The sequence below is a fragment of the Salvelinus fontinalis genome, chromosome 21, assembly GCF_029448725.1.
Source record: "Salvelinus fontinalis isolate EN_2023a chromosome 21, ASM2944872v1, whole genome shotgun sequence".
Lineage (NCBI taxonomy): Eukaryota > Metazoa > Chordata > Actinopteri > Salmoniformes > Salmonidae > Salvelinus > Salvelinus fontinalis.
Window position 1 is genome coordinate 25,188,810 of NC_074685.1, and position 22,914 is coordinate 25,211,723.

The 22,914-nt window shown below is 43.3% G+C and overlaps 1 protein-coding gene across 1 annotated transcript; it reads left to right on the forward strand.

The window, feature by feature from the left end:
* The first annotated feature begins 2,676 nt into the window (after window positions 1-2,676).
* Window positions 2,677-21,419, forward strand: LOC129818482 (endothelial differentiation-related factor 1 homolog). The gene is made up of 5 exons (XM_055874422.1): window positions 2,677-2,945; window positions 19,575-19,626; window positions 19,765-19,925; window positions 20,614-20,707; window positions 20,865-21,419. The coding sequence occupies exons 1-5, from the start codon at window positions 2,868-2,870 to the stop codon at window positions 20,924-20,926; spliced, it is 447 nt and encodes a 148-aa protein (XP_055730397.1). The 5' UTR covers window positions 2,677-2,867; the 3' UTR covers window positions 20,927-21,419.
* Window positions 21,420-22,914: the final 1,495 nt, after the last annotated feature.

Genomic DNA, 22,914 nt, shown 5'->3' on the forward strand with positions numbered 1-22,914 from the left:
GTCTTTTTTTATGGCGGTTTTGGAGCAGTGGACCGGTTTTCCTGAGCGTTATGACGGCTGCGTTGTCCCATGGTGTTTATACTTGCGTACTATTGTTTGTACAGATGAACGTGGTACCTTCAGGCGTTTCGAAATTGCTCCCAAGGATGAACCAGACTTGTGGAGGTCTGCAATTCTTTTCCCGTGGTCTTAGCTGATTTCTTTTGATTTTCCCATGATGTCAAGCCAAGAGGCACTGAGTTTGAAGGTAGGCCTTGAAACACATCCATAGGTACACCTCCAATTGACTCAAATAATGTCTCAAATAGTCTTTACTATAGTGAGCGTATTCGATTATGCTGAGACGCGGGGCACCGGTCTATGACCCATGACGTGGACGGTCAAAAGCTGTAAGGGAAGAGCGCCCTTCTCAAATCGAACCGTAGTCTGCGCCGCTTGTTAATGTTGTCAACAAGGTGCATCGTTCAGAAACACATATTTTTTCCATCAAATATATATTTGAATTGTCAAACTAGTTTTCATTGGAAAGGCAGATAGTTATCAAAAGCAATCAATTTTGCATGTGAAAATGCAGAATACTACTCATTACTCCAAGTGATTATGGAGGTCTGCAATTTTTTCCCGAGGTCTTGGCTGATTTCTTTTGATTTTCCCATGATGTCAAGCCAAGAGGCACTGAGTTTGAAGGTAGGCCTTGAAACACATCCATAGCTACACCTCCAATTGACTCAAATAATGTAAATTAGCCTATCAGAAGCTTCTAAAGCCATGACATAATTTTCTGAAAATTTCCAAGCTGTTTAAAGGCACAGTCAACTTAGTGTATGTAAACTTCTGACGCACTGGAATTGTGATACAGTGAATTATAAATGAAATAATCTGTAAACAATTGTTGGAAAAATTCCTTGTGTCATGCACAAAGTAGATGTCCTAACCGACTTGTCAAAACTATAGTTTGTTGGTTGTGTGGTTGAAAAATTTGTTTTAATGACTCCAACCTAAGTGTATGTAAACTTCCAACTTCAACTGTATGTAAATGTGATATTTCAGGGATTATTTTTAGTGCAGAATTTTCTAAAATCCTGTTTTTGCTTCGTAATTATGGGGTATTGTGTGTAAATTGCTGATGGAAATAAACAAATTTAATCAATTTTAGAATAGAAATAACAACAAAATGTAGAAAAAGTCAAGGGGTCTGAATGCTTTCCGAATGCACTGTATTTGTACTTGAATTCATTCCGGCATTGTGTGACTGTTGTCTTTTTGTTGTCACAGCTTTATTGTATATCACTGTGGTATATGAACAAATGGGTTAAAGAGCAAACCACACAATTATCACAACATAGGTTGTAATATGGCTTTTTTATTGGCTTGGCTTCCTTGGTGATTTTTCCTACAGCAGTAGAATAACCTAAAACATAAGGCAAAATCTACACTGGAGTTGCTTACCAAGAAGACAGTGAATGTTCATGAGTTGCAGTTTTGACTTAAATCTGCTTGAAAATCTATGGCAAGACTTGAAAATGGTCGTCTAGCAATGATCAACAACAAATTTGACAGAGTAGAATAATTTTTTAAATAATAAATGGGTAAATATTGTACAATCCAGCTGTGCTAATTTGATTTCTGCGTGGACAAAGACTTTAGTTTTTTTTCAACCTAACTCCTAACCTCAACCCTAATCCCTAGAGCTAGCTAACGTTAGCATTAGCCACCTAGCTAATAATAGCCACAACAAATAGGATTTACTAATATATACATTTAGCAAATTTGTAACATATTGTACATTTTGCAATTCATAACATATTGTACGAATTACAATTCGTAACATATCACACGAAATGGATGATGGACATTCAAAAATTTGACATTCCAAACAAAACGTAACATATGACACTAATGCGATGTCTCGGGTTTACATACATAATAATACGAAATGCTCTGAGACAATGTTGCAAATAGGGGCTCCTCCACTCCATCTCTGAATTCCCACTTCAACCCCTGTTTATATGACATTGTATGGAAATTTAGTAACATCAACCCCTATACATTATGAATGAGGGATATTTTGTAGTATCAAGCTATATGCAATGAGTTACTGTACATATACACACACATCATTAACTGGAACATGGACATTTCCTTGGTTCTCAGGCACTTTCTTTCCAACAGAAGAGGTCGCTGTAGCTCTATGGTATTTGCCTGTTAACGAGGTTGTTTTCAATAAAGTTTTGGAATTGGAAGACGCGTCGGTGGGTCACTGACGGGTGAGTCTTTACTATAGTGGGCGTATTCGATTATGCTGAGACGCGGGGCACCGGTCTATGACCCATGACGTGGACGGTCAAAAGCTGTAAGGGAAGAGCGCCCTTCTCAAATCGAACCGTAGTCTGCGCCGCTTGTTAATGTTGTCAACAAGGTGCATCGTTCAGAAACACATATTTTTTCCATCAAATATATATTTGAATTGTCAAACTAGTTTTCATTGGAAAGGCAGATAGTTATCAAAAGCAATCAATTTTGCATGTGAAAACGCAGAATACTAGTCATTACTCCAAGTGATTAATTACGTCACTTATTTTTTGAACAGACTTCGTCGTGGGCTTTGAACGGCACTCGGCTCACGCCCGGGGCAGTCCGGTTCCAAAACGAATGCAAACTACTTTCACCCAGTTAAACTCCTCCCACCGGAGTAAAACCATAAACGAACCCTCTAAATGACTCCGTCGTTTGTCAGCGCAAGCGTAGCAAAGTAAGCCTTACGTCGCCCTACATTGTTAGCTATCGTTTCAATATCCCCGGCTGATAGGGTTATATTTGTATATACAGTTATTGTCGTAACGTTAAGGTAATAATCCCTGGGAAAAATGGCAGAAAGCGACTGGGACACTGTAACTGTGTTGAGGAAGAAGGGTCCAACTGCTTCCCAGGCCAAATCTAAGCAGGTACAGTACGGTTAGTCAGCTAGCGTTAGCTATAGCAGCTAACATTAGCCAACATGTGAACATGCGGTTGAATCCAACCTCTGAGCGAGCCCATGTTGGCTACACACGGTCACTGCTTGCAGGAAACCTTACTAATATTATACATCTCGGGGGACAACCTTCTCGCTAATCTTTGGAATTTCCTGGTCGGTAAAACGATTGCCGTAGGCAGAAAACGACTGTTTTCATCTAGCTAATCATTTGTCTAACGTCGATTAATTATATTTTTATTCACTTTAGTTAAGGACCAAACATTGAAATCGGTTTAATTTTGAGTTAACCAGTTAAATGTAACTAAATGCAATCGAAATGTGAATCTGCATAATCCCCCAAAATAATGATTTAGCTACACTCAGGGTCATAACTAGTAATGCTGCATACTCAAAGGGTAACCTCACCTTTCTGGTAAAAAAAAAAAGGTTATTGCCGAGGTGTACTCACTTGCGCACACAACCAAGTAACGTTACACAGTACAACTTTGATAAATGTAATATCTTGTGTATTTCCTACAACAAAACTGTATGAATAAGGCTTGAAATATGCTTTTAAATATATACTAAACAAAAATATAAATGCAACATGAAGAATTCTCATGTTTTAATGAGCTGAAATAAGATCCCACACATTTCTCTCAGATTTTGTGCACATTTTTTTACATCCCTGTTAGTGAGCATTCCTCCTTTGCTAAAATAATCCATCCACTTGACAGGTATGGCATATCAAGGAACTGATTAAACAGCATGATCATTACACAAGTGCAGCTTGTGCTGGGGACAATAAAAGGCCACTCAAATATGTAGTTGTCACACAACACGATGTCTCAAATTGAGGGAGTGTGCAATTGGCATGCTGACTGCAGGAATGTCTACCAGAGCTGTTGCCAGAGAATTGAAGGTTAATTTCTCTACCATAATTCATCTCAATGTCATTTTAGAGAATTGGCACTACCTCCAACTTGCCTCAGTCACAAACCACGCAGAACCACACCAGGACCTCCATCCGGCGTCACCTGCAGAATCGGCTGGGGGGGGGGGGGGGTGTATTTATGTCTGCAATAAAGTCCTTTTGTGGGGGAAAACTCATTCTGATTGGATGGGCCTGGCTCCGCAGTGGGTGGGTCTGGGTCCCAAGTGGGTAGCCCTATACCCTCCCAGGCCCGCCCATCCATGTGAAATCCATAGATTAGGGCCTAATTAAAACATTTCCTTATATGAACTGTAACTCAGTACAATCTTTGAAATTGTTGCATGTAGCGTTTATATTTTTGTTCAGTGTAGTATAATCAAATTTATAAAAACTAAGATTCCACAACTGTAAAATACAGTTGTAAAATACAGTTGTATGTTTGGTGTTAGAGAAAAGGTGCATCTTTTCCGAAGGTCACTCTTGATCAAAACGTCTGCCCACATTGCTGTGAATGTCTAATTACTCTAGCTTGGCTTCCTGAAGTCGTTAGGAACTCGCCCTTCATCTCATATTAATCTTGTCCGTCTGAGTGTTTTCTGTTATAAAATGCAAAATATTTTAGGTGAATGGCTATTAATCGATCTCTGAATGTGTAACCGTGAGGAAACCACTCTCTCCTGCTGCGCTATGATGTAATGATTGCAGGCATGTGCTTTGTCAGTGGCTGTGATGTAGGGTTCAGCCAGGAGTTTATGGACAGTCAGTCGGGAAAGCAAATGAAATGGGAGTAACATTCCAGCATAATGTGGTTTCAGATTTTACATCCTAAGTCACACAGGCTCTGAAAATATACTGTCTTGGTGGCAACCAGAGCTATTTCTCACTGCAAGCCATTACAATCTACGGCGTCCACAGATCGATTTTATAAGCAAAAAGGTCAGCCAGAACCACGCAGGTCCTCTAAAAAGGGGACTTTACATCTGAGAGTTTAATGGATGGAATGTTAGCATGGGTTTGGCTGCTGTGGTGTTGGCAATTCCCCCCCCCCCCCCCCCCCGTTGAGGTGTTGCATTCAAGGCAACTAGTTAACAACATAATTGAGTTAGTGTTAAAAATGGGCATGGAAGCTAATTGGCAATTAGAAACAGCTGGTGTTTGTTGAGTTGCTACATTAGGGTGCTGCTTTCAAGGCAATTAGTTAGCGGATGCATTCAAGACTAGTCGTCTTCTGAATTTGTTATTTCTTTCACTTTAAAAATTGACGGAGGTTGTTTTGAGTCGAGCAGTAACGCTCGCGCACACACAGTACCAGTCAAAGTTTGGACACCTACTCATTCAAGGGTATTTCTTTATTTGTACAATTTTCTACATTGTAGAATAATAGAAGACATCAACAATTAAATAACTGATATGGAATCTTGTAGTAACCAAAGTGTTAAACAAATCAAAATATATTTGAGATTCTTCAAAGTAGCCACCCTTTGCCTTTGACAGCTTTGCACACTAAGCATTCTCTCAACCAGCTTTGAGGAATGCTTTTCCAACAGTCTTGAAGGAGTTCCCACACATGCTGAGCACTTGTGGCTGCTTTTCCTTCACTCTGTGGTCCAACTCATCCCAAACCATCTTAACTGGGCTGAGGTCAGGTGCTTGTGGAGGCCAGGTCATCTGATGCAGCACTCCATATCTCCTTGGTCAAATTCTAAATAAATCAGCAAAGCACCATACCACCACCTCCATGCTTCACGGTGGGAACCACACATGCTGAGATCATCCGTTCACCTAATCTGCATCTCACAAAGACATGGCGGTTGAAACCAAATATCTCTAATTTGGACTCATCAGACCATAGGACAGATTTCCACCGGTCTGTCCATTGCGTGTGTTTCTTGGCCCAAGCAAGTCTCTTCTTATTGGTGTCCTTTAGTAGTGGTTCCTTTGCAGCAATTTGACCATGAAGGCCTGATTCATGCAGTCTCCTCTGAACAGTTGATGTTGAGATGTGTCTGTTACTTGAACTCTGGTTTGGACTCCCGAGTGGCGCAGCATTCTAAGGCACTGCATCTCAGTGCTTGAGTCGTCACTACAGACACCCTGGTTTGATTCCAGGCTGTATCACAACCGGCCGTGACTGGGAGTCCCATATGGCGGCTCACAAATAGCCCAGCGTCGTCCAGCTTTGGCCGGTGTAGGTTGTCATTGTAAATAAGAATTTGTTACATCCATTGAGGATTACAATAGTTCTTCAATGTATTAGAAAAGTCTTTCCAGCTCTCTCCCTTTTGACAAGCACTCAGCGTGAAAGGGAAAAATGTCATGCTCTGATCCAGTGGAAACGTCATAATCGGCCAACCTGATTACTTATCAATGCTTAACTGAAATAGGTTCCGGTACTCATTTTGGGTGCTGGTGCTGTTTATATTTAGGTGCAGGTGCTCCACAATACTCTTGAGCTGAAGCATTAGAACATTTTGAGGTGCCGGTACTCAGCTACTGTGAACTCCTGACCTAGTCAAGGACTGCTTCTTATACCTTGCGCAAATAACCTACAGCTGGGTGTGTCACGATGGAAACTGAGGGCCCAGAATATTTTATGCAATGCTGCAAATTCGCTAGCACAAGCTTCAGCCGGACCCAAGATAATAGTTGATACAATGTTTGAAGTTTGACTACACGTGGCCTGTCTGCAACAATGTGATTTATAGAATATTTATATTTTCTACTTGCAGCTATGTAGGCTGTTTTTACATGGTTGGCAATTAAAGTTACTTTTTAGGTTTATTTTTCATTTGGATAGAATTGATTAACCACATGGCAATGATTGAGATATGAAGACATTATTATAAATTAAATAACTTTCACAAAAATGTGCATATTTAAACCTTAACCTGTCTAGCCCCGGGGTTCCGCTAGCGGAACTCCTCCCACATTCCACTGAAAGGCAGAGCGCGAAATTCAAAAAATATTTGAGAAATATTTAACTTTCACACATTAATGCAACCGCTGTGTCAGATTTCAAAAAAACTTGACGTAAAAAGCACACCATGCAATAATCTGAGACGGCGCTCAGATTTAACAACATTTCTCCACCATGTTGGAGTCAACAGAAATACGAAATTACATCATAAATATTCCCTTACTTTTGATCATCTTCCTCAGAATGCACTCCAAGGAATCCTTGTTCCACAATACATTTATTTTGTTCGATACTTATGTCCAAGTAGCTACTTTTGCTAGCATGTGTAGTACACGTGTCCAAACGCTCGCGCAGATGCAGGCAAACGGACGAAAACTTAAAATGTATATTACAAGTCGAATAAACTGGTCAAAGTAAGTAGAGAATCAATCTTCAGGATGTTGTTATCATATATCCAATAACGTTCCAACCGGAGCATTCCTTCATGTCTGTAGAAGTTATGGAACGCAAGGCGATATCATGAGGAAAGCGCGTGACCAGGAAAGGGCAATCTGCCAGACCACTGACTCATTCCCCTCTCATCCGGTCCCACAACACAGTATAAACTACATTCAACGTTCTACCGACTGTTGACTTCTAGTGGAAGGCGTAGGAAGTGCAAACAGATCCATATATTACAGGGAATTGAATATGCGATGAGTTTAACATCGACCAGCCACAGAATTCTCACTTCCTGTTTGGATTTTTTCTCAGGTTTTTTTCTCAGGCCTGCCATATGAGTTCTGTTATACTCACAGACATCATTCAAACACTTTTAGAAACTTCAGAGTGTTTTCTATCCAATAATAATATGCATGTATTAGCATCTGGGACAGAGTAGGAGGCAGTTCACTATGGGCACGCAATTCATCCAAAAGTGAAAATGCTGCCCCCTATATCAAAGAAGTTAAGTGTTGCAGTCATTTCGGTCTCTGTAGTAGCTGACATGTATAGTGTTTTCTCAAAGCCAGTGGCATGTCATCAGATTGAAAAAGGGACCTGGACAGCTGCCCTGGGGAATTCCTAATTCTACCTGGATTATGTTGGAGGCTTCCATTAAAGAACACCCTGTTCTATTACAGGTAACTCTATCCACAACATAGCAGGGGGTGTAATACTTTCCAGCAGCAGATGTTTTAGACTTCAATCTTTTTAATCATTTTCTCTTAGCCAATCAGTCATTTGTGTAAGTGCTGTGCTTGTTGAATGTCCTTCCCTATAAGTGTGCTGAAAGTCTGTCAATTTGTTTACTGTAAAATAGCATTGTATCTGGTCAAACACTTTCCCCCCCCCCCCAGAAGTTTACTAAGGGTTGTAACAGGCTCAGTGGTCGGCTATTTGAGCCAGTAAAGTGGGCTTTACTATTCTTAGGAAGTGGAATGACGAATTCCCTCCAGGCCTGAGGGCACACACTTTCTAGTAGGCTTAAATTGAAGATGTGGCAAATAGCAGACAATATTACCATTCCTATTATCCTCAGTAATTTTCCATTCAAGTTGTCAGACCCCGGTGGCTTGTCATTGTTGATAGACAATATTTTCACTTCTTCCACTCTCACTTTACAGAATTCAAAAGAACAATTTCAAATGTGGGACCTTATATATGGCACAGCCAGAAGAGGACTGGCCACCCCTCATAGCCAGGTTCCTCTAGGTTTCTTCCTAGGTTCTGGCCTTCCTAGGGAGTTTTTCCTAGCCACCATGCTTCTACACCAGCATTGCTTGCTGTTTGGGGTTTTAGGCTGGGTTTCTGTACAGCTCTTTGAGTTATCAGCTGATGTAAGAAGGGCTTTAAAAATAAATGTGATTTATATAGACAAGTGTGCCTTTCCAAATTATGTCCCATTCAATTGACAAGTTGTAGAAACATCAAGGATGATCAATGGAAACAGGATGCACCTGAGCTCAATTGAGTCTCACGGCAAAGGGTCTGAATAGATATGTAAATAAGTTGTTTAATATTTGATAAGATGTGTAGATTGTAAATTGATTAAATAAAAAAAATCCACAATAGGGCTGTAACAAAATGTGGAAAAGGTCAAGGGGTCTGAATAATTTATAAATTCATTGTAGATGCAGCCTAATAACTGCGATTTTGATTTGAAAGTAGTCTTTCACTTCACAATATCGTCAATGTCAAATATCATGATATTCGAATGAATCTCATCAGCCCAACCCTACTATGTAGAGTTTTGCTTGGAGTCTCAGACGTCATCATCAAGCCATGGTAGTTAGGCTGCTGTGGTGATGGCAATCCCCCAAAATAACTCCAAGGTAGTCAGACCATTGAGAGGAAATGAGCTTTTCTGGACCGCAGGTGCCGTGTCACTTGGCGATTTATCGTTGAGGTAGTATATGCGTATGGATGAGATGCCTACAGGGACCCAACCTTGAACATCATGGGAGCAAGCAGAAGCGACGGTCACAAGGAGAAAAAAGACCTTGGTGATTCAGGCTTAGTTGACGAGCCAATCTGCTTTTGGCTGGTTGGGTAGGATTCTGTGTGTGAGGTAGACTGTCTGTGAAATGAGGCAGTAAGACTTGAGTTAATGCAGGTTCTGAGAGATGAGCATGTTGTGGGCTGTTGAGGTCAGCAGATGTAGGAATGATAGGCTTGAGAGGACCAGCGTCCAGGGAGTTGTATGGTGTTGAGATGCCATGGATGCAGCTCCGATGCATTAGGAGTGTCCAATGAATTGGTCAGCAGGATAGCCATACAGGGATGGTTCGTCTCAGATTGGAACTATTGCCGAGGCGATGGAACCTGATTAATAATGGCTCGGAAGGAGCGGCATGTTAAGATTGTCTGGGATGTAGGCGAGTGATTCGTAAGGGCTCGGGGTAGAACGTAGCTGGAACAGGTAGACTGGTGTGGTTCTGCCAAGCTGATCGTTTTTTCACCTCGTAGGTCACCGGGCCCATCTTCCTCCCGATTAGGTACGGCCCTTGCCACTGCGCCAGGAGCTTGCTGGTAGAGCGAAGGACGAGCAGGACTTTCTGTTCTGGCTCAAACTCTTTGTGGCGCGTGTGCTGGTCATACTCTCTCTTCTGGGCTTGCTGAAAGTTTGCCCTAGCTTCCTCTCGGTACCGCTCCAACCTGTCTCGCATCTGGAGGACATACTGGACAATTCCCTGTCCTGAGGTAGCTACTGGGGAACCTTCCCAGCACTTCTTCAGCAGGTCCAGTGGTCCCTGCACAGGCCATCCATAGAGGAGTTTGAATGGCGAGAAACCTGTCAATGCCTGAGGCACCTCCCTGTAAGCAAAAAGCAGGAAGGGTAACCACTTATCCCAGTCTTTACCAGTGTCTGCCACAAACTTCCTCAGCATGTTCTTGAGTGTTTGATTGAATCTCTCTACGAGCCCATCCGTTTGGGGATGTTAGGGAGTGGTCCTCAAGCCTTTAATGCCCAGCTGTTGGTGGAGTTGAACCATCAGTCGCGAGGTGAAGTTTGTCCCTTGGTCCGTCAGGATTTCATCTGGGATTCCTACACGAGAGAAGAGCTGAACAAGAGCACAGATTATTTTTGGAGTGGTTATGGAACGGAGTGGGAAGGCTTCTGGGAACCGGGTGGCATAGTCACAGATCACCAATATATACTTGTAACCTGCGCTACTCTTCTCCAAGGGTCCAAAAATGTCCATTGCAATTCTCTTGAATGGGGTAGAGATAACTGGCAGTGAACATAGAGCCCGGTCAGACCTACGGACAGCACTGGTTTTCTGGCACGTGGAGCATGATTTGCAGTATGTTTGTACATCAGTATACATGGAGGGCCAAAAGAAACGGGAGCCTAGCCTAAGATGGGTCTTATGTTGCCCTAGATGACCTGCCCATGAAACTGTATGTGCAAGGTTGAGAACAAGTGGTCTACAGATAGCAGGAAATTGGTGGTGCCATCTATCTGCCCCTGACCCAAGGTAGAGTATGTGGTTGTCTACTGTGTAAATCCCCCCACATGAAGATTGACTGTCCCCAGCTAAGGCCTTGTCAAATAAACCTTTCAATGTTGCATCAGACTTCTGCAGTGTAGCAAAATTTTGTGGAACATCCCATTGCACCTCTAACCCAGACACATAAGCAACAGGTACAGGGGTTCCCACATACTTCTCCAGACGCCGCTAGCGGCGTGACTTTCTGGGCCCTTTGGTTCCCCCCTCGCACAGACTATCACACAAGTCAGGCAGAGGTTGTAAACCAGCTTTCGCCTGGGCACGAGTGACAATTGAACATGACACCTGAACATCAGACTGGCAAACTGACTGCTCATATAGCTGACCCCCCCCATACTTCCCAACAGATCAGAGAGTACAGGCACATCCCTCCCCAAAATCATCTCAAAAGGTAGCTTCTCCATTACCCCAACTTTGAGAAGGTATTTCTGACCCTGAATCTCAACCGTGAGCTCAGCTGTGGGCTGCTGTGACTGGTCACCATGGACACATTGGATCAGTGTCTGGTGACCATAATCAATGTCATTAACAGGTACATTACCTTTTTTGATCAACGACAGGGAACTGCCGGTGTCAATCATTGCAGTAAGACTTTTACCATTCACTTTTACAGGTACCAAGCCTGATCCTTCCCCACTCTGTCTATTCTGAACACCATCCCCCTCTCTGGGTACATAACAGTAACCTGAGAGCTTGGATTTACGTAGCGGACACATTGAAGCTATGTGCCCCTGCTGTCGGCAGTAAAAACAGGTCAGACCCCTCCCATCAGAGCGAACTGCATGATCCCTTACGGTCCCGTGTGGCTCAGTTGGTAGAGCATGGCGCTTGCAACGCCAGGGTTGTGGGTTCAATTCCCACGGGGGGACCAGGGTTCAATTCCCATGGGGGGACCAGGATGAATATGTATGTACTTTCCAATTTGTAAGTCGCTCTGGATAAGAGCGTCTGCTAAATGACTTAAAATGTAAAATGTAAAAATGTAAAATGTCTCCCTCCTCCCAGACACAACCCCCAGAGTTACCTCCATCTCTGGCGTCTGATGTCCCTTGTGTCTCAGACTCCTTGGAGCGGGTGCTGCAGGTCGTGGTGGGCCCCCTTTACGTGCATTTAAGGTACTACAGTGCAAGCTTGGCCGCCATAAGCCCATCCTTGGGCTCGTGCTCTCGGACCCAGGTTCGAATATCGTGTGGTAGAACTTGTAGAAGTTGCTCGGATGATGACCTCACCGATTTCGTCCTGTGTCTTCTCCGGTCGAACGCATCGTCGGTAGAGACCCTTGAGGCGGTGGTACGTCTCTGTCGGCGACTCACCCGGTGGCGTCGATGCAGCTCTGAAGCGTTGACGGTAGGTCTCTGGGGAGATGTCGAACTTCACCAGCAGCGCCTCCTTCAAGGCCTTGTAGACGTTGGACAGACCCTCATCCATTGCTGTGTAAGCCTCTAAGGCCTTGCCCGTTAGCAATGGGACAAGCCTGCAGGCCCACTCTACCTCCGGCCACTGCCACGTCTTGGCCATGCGCTCAAACCTCAGCAGGTAGTTTTCAATGTCCTCCCCCTACTGGTATGAGGGCATCTTTGGCTCCTTCCTCAGGAATGCTGGAAGATGGATGTTCACACTGCTGGACTGGTCTCCTGGTGCTGGCCTCATTACTGCTTGGGGAGCCTGCTGTGGAGTTGAAGTCCCTGCTGCGTCGAGCCTTTGTCGTCCTGGTGTTGGCAGACCCAATCTTGGGCTCTCACTGACGAGTTCCGCTTGGTGAGGAGCTGTGAGGATAGATTGGCGTAGGCCCCGTAACTCCTGCTTGAGGTCTTCGTCCCTCTCAAGGCAGGTGAAAAGTTGCTGGAAAAGGGCTACCATGGTTGGGTGTGGTTCTGGTCCCCGAACTGCTCCTTCAGTCAGCTGGTCTTTTATGGCTGTATCTGCTGGTTCAACCGGTAGCTCAAATGGTTCTGGTTGTGTTTGGCCCCTTGGTCGGGCTCCTAGTTTCTCATACTTGACCTCTTCTTCACCAGACGATTCCATGGTATTCCACCCCGTTTCAACTTCAGGTACTTTTTCTGGCAGTTGATGCTGCTGCTGAGAAGTAATCCTGTATGCATTCCTTTAACTCTCTCGTTGGAATTCACTGATTTGCGGTGCGCCATCCCACCACTGCCACCATATGTCACGTAGAGTAGGCCAGAAGGCTAAACTGGAAAACCTAACCTCTATCAAAATAAAAAGATGGCGGAGCCGCAAAAGTTATTCTGTGCAAGGGTGTTTATTTACAAAGTGATTCCGGAACAAAAACAACAGTACTGCCAAACATATACCTTATGGGCCAGCTAAAAACAATGCTACCCCATCCACAGCTCAATCCAAAATGCCTTCCCATGAACTGAAAGAGAGGCTCCTTTTGTAGGCTAGCCCCTCCCCTGAGAACAATTAACCCTAATTAATTGAGCAATTACCTATACAAACCTACATTTTCCATTTAACTAAACATACTAAAGTATATACATTGCAACATGTTTTATGAAACAATATCACAATATAACATTTACAAAATTACATCACTACTGACTGTCTTTCAATATGCCCATTTTACATTTAATGAGCCATTTGGGACAGGCACTACAAAGTCAGCCCAATTCCCTTAGTTCGGGTCCTTATCCAGCATACCCGGAAGCTACAGAGATGGAGAGAGAGAGAGGAACAGAACAAACAAACGCGCTCATCCACAACATCGATAAGTATAATAAATATTGCTTATATTAACTATGAACACTGACATAAGTGTGAAATGTATGTCGTAAGACAGAAGTTAACTTGTGTGTCGACCCACATTGTTAACTTATCTGATAACGGAGCAGGGAGGAGTGATGAATGTGTGCGTGCGTTAAAGTACCAAATGCTGCCCGCGGCCAGTGACGGACTTCTACGTCACAGTTGGGTAGAGGAAGAAACTGAGACAGGCAATCGGCTCACTGATTTGAGCGAAGGTCACAGCTGTGAGTAACAGGCCGATCCGCAGCAGGCACATATAGCTGGCTGAGCGGATGATGCCGACAATAGAATGTGAGGCACTGCAGGGATGACTGTCACAGGACCAGTGGCGAAGATGGAGGTTGTCACTGGTGGAGAGGGTGGGTGTGTCACCATGAGAGCAGTGGTCACAGGCCAGCGGGGCCTGAGGTGGGGTGAGAGGATGGCAGTGGTAGAGGGTGAGCCGCTGCACTCGGCCCGAGGTGAGGAGCGAGGTCGTCACTGGCAGAGAGGTGAGCCGCTGCAGTGGTCACAGGGCCAGTGAGACCTAAGGGGAGGAGGGGGACGTCACTGGTAGAGGGGGTGAGCCGCTGCAATAGCAGCGGACATGGGGCAAGCTGGACCTGAAGGGGAGGAAGCGCAGGCTAGGAGGCCAGAGTAAGAGTGGCCAGCATTGAATACTGAACAGAGGCAGTCGGTTCACTGAACTGGGACAGGGTCGCAGCTGGGAAGGGGAACCAGAGTCTGACAATATCGCAGGCAAGGTCCGTGAGATGGGAGGTTAGCGAAATCTGAGGGAAAAGAGGTCAACACTGGCAGATAGCGGGTGAGCTGCTGTTGGAGCAGTGGTCACGGGGCCAGTGAAACCTGAGGCGGGGAGCGAGCACAGGCAAGGTAGCCTGGAGACCAGAGCAGGCAAAAAAAAAATCAGTTGCACCGCTGGTGAGAGGATGGGGGAGAGGAAGCAGTATGCTGGGCCAATTGTGCGCCGCCTCATGGGTCTCCCGGTCGCGGCCGGCTGCGACACAGCCCGGTATCAAACCCAGATCTGTAGTGATGCCGCTAGCACTGTGATGCATTGCCTTAGACCGCTGCACCACTTGGGAGGTCTATTTTTAAATAGACTTAAGCATCAAAGTAATTGATTCCATACTATAGTATCAAAAATGTAAATAATTTTGAAGTATTAAAGCAAAAAACTTTCTTTTTTTTTACATTTACAGATAGCCAGGGGCATGCTCCAACACTCGGACATAATTTACAAACAAAGCATGCATTTAGTGAGTCCACCAGATAAGGCTGTAGGGATGGTACCATTTTATTGTCCTGCTAAGCATTCAGAATAAGTAAAGTTACATTTTCTTTAGTACAATTTGTCAAATATAAATAGTAAAGTACAGATGTAGTACTTTCAAGTATTTTTACTTAAGTACTTTACCACTGAGTAGAGGTTAGTGAATGAGACTTGATGGGAGCAGGTGAGAGATTCAACAAAAGATTAGTGATGTTACCTTTGATACCGGCAAGCCAAGGCATGCGTCGAAATTCCTAAGCAGTTTACTTTGAAGCAGTGTGCCGATGCTTGTATCACTATCAGAAGCAGCTTTATTTTGTCCAACTTCCACCTGACTGGTTTGGTATTGGTTTCAGTAGAAGATAGGTTACCCAGCGCACGCACTATGGCCTGTGCAACATCTATAAGTTGGCACTGTACACTGTGGATCAAAGCCTCAAGTAATGAACCTATTTGTGACAATTGGCTGGAAATGCTCAATGCGTCAGGAAGCTTAGTTTCCCCATCATTACAATTCATTTCTCAGCAAAACTTTATAAGGCTAGCATTGCACAGTGTCACGCAACATGCACTGCAGAACAAAGAGGAATGTTAGTTCGGTCATATTTTAAGTAGGATGGCAGTGGCGATTTAAGGAAAGTGACAGGTGTGTGGAGGCTGAATAGCAATGAGTTGCAGCTGATACTTGTTGAGGACCTGCGTTCAAGGCAGCTAGTGTAAGTGTTGCAAACAGGTGTGGAGGCTGAATTAGTAGCAGCTGGTGCGTGTTGGGTTGCTAGGGAGCTGTGTTCAAGACAACTAGTTAGTGGTTGCATTCAAGCTGACAGGAAGAGGTAAGAGAGGCCCATCTGTCTCCCTACAGCAGGTGCTGTTTTTTTTTGCCCACAAAGCAAGGGCTTTTGGATGGAGGTCAATGACTAATTTGGTCAACAAAGAATAATGGTTATTGATGACGTGAGGTTTATTGATTTGAAGAGAAGTTTCGTAATGCTTAGGTTGTTACGAGCGTACTGATATAGTTGTAACGCGTGTGCCCAAGAAGGTAAAGGTAACCTGCCTAAATGACTATTGCCCCGTAGCACTCATGTCAGTAGCCATGAAGTGCTTTAAAACTTCTTATGGCTGCAGCCCGACGTCGGTACACTTATGACAACAGCCAGCTCAAGTGGAGGGCGCGAAATTCAAAACATTTTTTATTTTTTTATATTTAACTTTCACACATTAACAAGTCCAATACAGCATATGAAAGGTATAATTCTTGTGAATCCATCCAACATGTCCGATTTTTAAAATGTTTTACAGGGAAGACAAGATATGTAAATCTATTAGCTAACCACGTTAGCAAAAGACACCACTTTTCTTACTCCACGATTTTTTTACTGCATCAGTAGCTATCACAAATTCGACCAAATAAAGATATAAATAGCCACTAACCAAGAAACAACTTCATCACATGACAGTCTGATAACATATTTATTGTACAGCATATGTTTTGTTAGAAAAATGTGCATATTTCAGGTATAAATCATAGTTTACATTGCAGCTACAGTCAGAAATTGCACCGAAAGCAGACAGAAAAATTAGACACCAACGCCAAATAACTAAATACTCATTATAAAACATTTCTGAAAAATACATAGTGTACAGCAATTGAAAGACGGGCATCTTGTGATTCCAGACAATATTTCCGATTTATCAAGTGTTTTACAGCGAAAACACAATACAGCGTTATATTAGCTTAGCACAATAGCCAGAAACACTTGGGCGCCGGCGACTACGACAGATATATGAAATAACATCATAAATTGGGTCTTACTTTTGCTGATCTTTCATCAGAATGTTGGACAAGGTGTCATTTGTCCAGAACAGTTGTTGTTTGGATTCAGAACGGACACTTTCCCTCTTGAATTAGCACGCGCGCTAGCCGGGTGGCACGGATCTCTCCATGTCAACAAACGGAAGAGAACGGAACACGGCAAAACTCCCGAAAACATTTAAATAATCTGATTAAACTATATTGAAAAAACATACTTTACGATGATATGGTCACATGTATCAAATAAAATCAAAGCCGGAGATATTGGTCGTCCATAACGGCAGCTAAACAGAAGGCAATCCCACTGTCCTGCGCGCGCTCCTCAGAGTACCGGAAATGAGGGACACGTCATACAAAGAGCCTGTATTCAACGTCAGACCAAGATAAACACGAAATTTCTTCTCTCACAGCCTCTTGACTCCCAGGGGAAGGTCTATGAAGTGAACGTAGACTCTTACGTTTCATGCCCATGTATAGGCAGGAAGAAAAGCAGAGCATCGATTTCAGACTTTCCACTTCCGGGTCAGGAAATGTGCTGCAGAATGAGTTCTGTTTCACTCAGAGAAATAATTCAAACGGTTTTAGAAACTAGAGAGTGTTTTCTATCCAATAGTAATAATAATATGCAGTAGAGTGATAGTAGAGTGATTTATTTCAGCTTCTATTTCTTTCATCACATTCCCAGTGGGTCAGACGTTTACATACACTCAATTAGTATTTGGTAGCATTGCCTTAAACAATTTAAACTTGGGTCTAACATTTTGGGTAGCCTTCCACAAGCTTCCCACAATCAGCTGGGTGAATTTTGGCCCATTCCTCCTGACAGAGCTGGTGTAACTGAGTCAGGTTTGTGGGCCTCCTTGCCCGCACACGCTTCTTCAGTTCTGCCCACTAATGTTCTATAGGATTGAGGTCAGGACTTTGTGATGGCCACTCCAATACCTTGACTTTGTTGTCCTTAAGCTATTTTGCCACAACTTTGGAAGTATGCTTGGGGTCATTGTCCATTTGGAAGACCCATTTGCGACCAAGCTTAAACTTCCTGACTGATGTCTTGAGATGTTGCTTCAATATATCCACATAATTTTCCTCATGTTGCCTCATCTATTTTGTGAAGTGCATCAGTCCCTCCTGCAGCAAAGCACCCCCACAACATGATGCTGCCACCCCCATGCTTCACGGTTGGGACGGTGTTCATCGGCTTGCAAGCCTCCCCCTTTTTCCTCCAAACATAACGATGGTCATTATGGCCAAACAGTTCTTTTTTTGTTTCATCAGACCAGAAGACGTTTCTCCAAAAAGTACGATCTTTGTCCCAATGTGCAGTTGCAAACCGTAGTCTGGCTTTTTTATGGCGGTTTTGGAGCAGTGGCTTCTTCCTTGCTAAGCGGCCTTTCAGGTTATATCGTTATAGGACTCGTTTTACTGTGGATATAGATACTTTTGTAACCGTTTCCTCCAGCATCTTCATAAGGTCCTTTGCTGCTGTTCCGGGATTGATTTGCACTTTTCGCACCAAAGTACGTTCATCTCTAGGAGACAGAACACATCTCCTTCCTGAGCGGTATAATGGCTGCGTGGTCCCATGGTGTTCATACGTACGTACTATTGTTTGTACAGATGAACGTGGTACCTTCAGGCATTTGGAAATTGCTCCCAAGGATGAACCAGACTTGTGGAGGTCTACAAATGTTTTTCTGAGGTCTTGGCTGATTTCTTTCAAATTTCCCATGATGTCAGGCAAAGAAGCGCTGAGTTTGAAGGTAGACCTTGAAATACATCCACAGGTACACCTCCAATTGACTCAAATGATGTCAATTAGCCTATGAGAAGCTTCTAAAGCCATGACATCATTTTCTGGAATTTCCAAGCTGTTTAAAGGCACAGTCAACTTAGTGTATGTAAACTTCTGATCCACTGGATTTGTGAAACAGTGAAATAATCTGTCTGTAAACGATTGTTGGAAGAATTACGTGTGTCATGCACAAAGTAGATGTCCTAACCGACTTACCAAAACTGTAGTTTGTTAACAAGAAATTTGTGGAGTGATTGAAAAACGAGTTTTAATGACTCCAACCTAAGTGTACGTAAACTTCCGACTTCAACTGTATGTGAGAATGCTGTTCATTGACTACAGCTCAGCGTTCAACATCATAGTGCCCACAAAGCTCATCACTAAGCTAAGGACCCTGGGACTAAACACCTCTGTCTGAAACTGGATCCTGTACTTCCTGACGGCCACCCCCAGGTGGTAAGGGTAGGTAACAACACATCCGCCACACTGATCCTCAACACAGGGGCACCTCGGAGGTGCATGCTTAGTCCCCTCCTGTACTCCCTGTTCACCAACAACTGCGTGGCCAAGCACGACCCCAGCACCATCATTAAGTTTGCGGACGACACAACAGTGTCACTGATCACTGACAATGATGAGAGAGCCTATAGGGAGGAGGTCAGAGACCTGGCAGTGTGGTGCCAGGATAACAACCTCTCCCTCAACGTGAGCAAGACATTGGAGATGATCGTGGACTACAGGAAAAGGCGGGCCAAACAGGCCCCCATTAACATCGACGAGGCTGTAGTGGAGTGGATCGAGAGTTTCAAGTTCCTTGGTAATGTGGACACCATCATGGTCCAAACACACCAAGACAGTTGTGAAGAGGGCACCGCAACACCTTTTCCCCCTCACGAGACTGAAAAGATTTGGCATGTGTCCCCAGATCCTCAAAGTTCTCTCCTGAATTTTTGTTAATTAACACCATTTAAAAACGTTTGTTTTTGTAGCTGGCCTGTGTTTGGATTCTGTGTTGTATCTGCCTCCTGGCCTGGACTACTCATCATCTATACTAGCTAAATGTATCCCTTTGTTATGGAATGGTATAGTAAAGTGTTGAATAATGTACTATGTTATCTCTAGGCTATCACAGCTGCACAGAGACGTGGAGAAGACCTCGATACTACCAAGAAATGTAAGCCTTTATTATAAATAGCAATTCAAGTGCAATCCACCATCTCCCCTACTTGGTCTGGAACATGATGCATTGATTTCTGAATGAAATTATGCTATGGCTTGTTTACTAACCCTGCCAATTCATCTGTGTCCACAGGGTCTGCAGGGCAGAACAAGCAGCACCTGGTGACCAAGAACACCGCCAAGCTGGACCGGGAGACAGAGGAGCTGCAGCACCTGAGGGTCTCCCTGGAGGTGGGAAAGGTTATCCAGCAGGGCCGCCAGAACAGCGGCCTCACCCAGAAAGATCTGGCCACTGTGAGTAAAGCTGCTGCAGACCCACATGACTCATTAGGACAGTGGTATTAAACTTTTTTCAGTGAGGATCTCAATTTTTTGGCCAGAAATTCTGGGGACCCAATGTTTTTCGCAATAACGTTTTGTGACCACCCCACCCCAAATATTATGACACAACCTTAAAATTGGTACATTTTAGATTTTTTCATTAACAAATAACCCTCAATTCATTACATTTTAATCCCTTATCAAAGTGAAAAGAAACCAATAAATATATTTGCTCATATTTTTTATGATCTTTCTCAAAAACTTTTGTATATTACCCCATACAATAATCCGTACTATTCATATGTATTCATGTTTTATTTTGGGGGGCCCCACTGCAGTTCCCCTCGACTTTGAATACCACAGCATAAGGACATTGCATTTCTGTAGTCAGAATTTCTGTGGCTTACTCTCCTCGTCTACTCTACATCTGTACTTATCTGAAAACACAGGGTAGGTGAAAACAATGTCCAATACATTCACATCTGTACAGCTGTAGATGAGGAGAGGAGGACACTTTCGAGATGTATCTAATCATGTGTATATGTAGCTTAAATTAGATTGCCTCTGATGACTGACACTTCAACAGTTTTTGACTGTAGGTCTAAATATTATGTTTTTAGGTTACTGATTTCTTCTGATGTCTCTTGGCTTTGACTTTCAGAAAATTAATGAGAAGCCTCAGGTCATTGCAGACTATGAGTGTGGAAAAGCAATTCCCAACAATCAGGTCATGGGCAAAATTGAGAGGGCAATCGGTGAGTGGAATCTGGGACAGACTGTCACTGACATTGTTAATAATCAACCCCTATGTTTTATCATGTTTCCGAGTAGCATAATGCCACCTTATTCATCGGTACTTTTCATTTTATCATTGGTCCTTGTTTGTCTGACCTCAAACATTTTTGTTCTCAGGTTTGAAGCTGCGCGGGAAAGATATTGGACTGCCTCTGGAGGCAAAACCCAAGAAGAAATGAGGACAAAGCCTCGAAATCAGCCCCCCCTTCCCCCTGTCCCCCATCTCTATCCCCACCTTCCTACTCCCGCTATGACCCTGCCTCCCTTAACTCTCCAAACCCCCCTCTCTCCCCTATCACCCTCCTCTACCTGGGCTGATCTCCACCTGTGTCCTGCTACAGGACCTGGTGATCCACCACGTTGCAAGCTGCATATACTGACAAATCATCACAAATTACTTCTTATAATCAATGAATAAACGACTGAATGCATTGCAAAACTTGCTAACCATAAGTGCTCAGAAATGGAAAAAAATCTTGGTTGAAAGACAAGGTGAATTTTACCGTGGCCATGTGCATTGACTCTAACATACATTTTTTTCGGAACATGTTCTTTTTATCCATTTTCAAAGTGCTTGATTGCAGCCTTTTCACACACTTTGCGTCACTATGATATGGACATGTCCTACTGCTGTAGCTTGGTTTTGATCTTCAAATAAAGTTTGACAGTTTACTTGTGTGTCATCTGTTGGTAATTTTGAAGAAAACATAACACATTCTTTTTTTTACCCCCCTTTTCTCCCCAATTTCGTTGTATCCAATTGTTAGTAGTTACTGTCTTGTCTCATCGCTACAACTCCCGTACGGGCTCGGGAGAGACGAAGGTCGAAAAATAATTGAGGTGATTTTCTGTTTTTTTTTTTAAAGATGAAAATCACCAGGAATTCAACTAAAGATTAGTTTAATTTAGGAAATTTGTTCCAAATATTCCCACAAATGGGAAGAAAAATATGCTTTTGGTCATGTAGTGTATGTGGACACCTGCTCGTCGAACATCTCATTCGGAAATGATGGCCATTAATATGGACTTGGTCCTCCCTTTGCTATAACAGCCTCTACATTTCTTGTGCTTATGTTGCTTGTGTGGCCTACCACTTCGCAGCTGAGCCGTTGTTGATCCTAGATGTTTCCACGTCACAATAACAGCACTTACAGTTGACCGGGGCAGATATAGCAGGGCAGAAATTTTACAAACGGACTTGTTTGAAAGGTCCTATCTAGTTGCCTACCCCTGATGTACAATGTATTTAAAACAACCATGATTTTCTATGATTATTTTCTGCAAAGAAAGCATTATGCCAAGTAAAGGGAAATGAAACAAAGGGCTGGATTCAATCCGCAGCGCTGATTTTAAAGGCAATTTTCCTGTGTTTGCGGAGCCGCATTCATGGTAAACGCTGTATATGTTGGCTCAATTGGAAATGACCTTTAAATGTGAATTGCGCAAGAGCGCTGAAATTTAGCGTTACGGATTTAATCCAGCCCTAAATGTAGGTTCTGTGGGTGAATTATGAGTAGGGCCATATGTTTCTCTTGTAACCATGAGTTGTGTGGGTTGGGGTCAACCAGTGTTCAACACATCCAACATCAAAGGTTCTCAATACTTGTTCAATACTTCCCATTGAAGATGCTGTTCCAAGATATGAGTTTACTCCGTGTTACCGTAGATTGTAAACTGTCATGGCAAGAAATATAGATTCAATGGTTGTAAAGATGGGGAAGAGGTCTGTCCGTAATAATGTTTTGACTGACTGACTGCATCACTTATTTTTATAAGAAACGTGTTAAATTCTAAATTGTTTGCAAAGTCAATTAACAAATAGCTCACACACAATTTCCCCACCAGACATGCCACCAGGGGTCTTTTCATAGTCCCCAAATTCAAGAAAGCGTACAGTATTATATAGAGCCATTATTGCATGGAACTCCCATCTCATATTGCTCAAATCAACAGCAAACCTGGTTTAAAACAACATAAAGCAAACCTCACAGCATAACGCCTCTCCCCTATTTGACCTAGATATTTTCATGTATGTATTGATATGTTGGCTATGTGTGGCGTTTTTAAATGTATGTAGCTTTGTCCTTGAACTGTTGTCTGTTAATGTTCTATATTATGTTTCATGTTCTGTGTGGACCCCAGGAAGAGTAGCTGCTGCTTTCGCAAC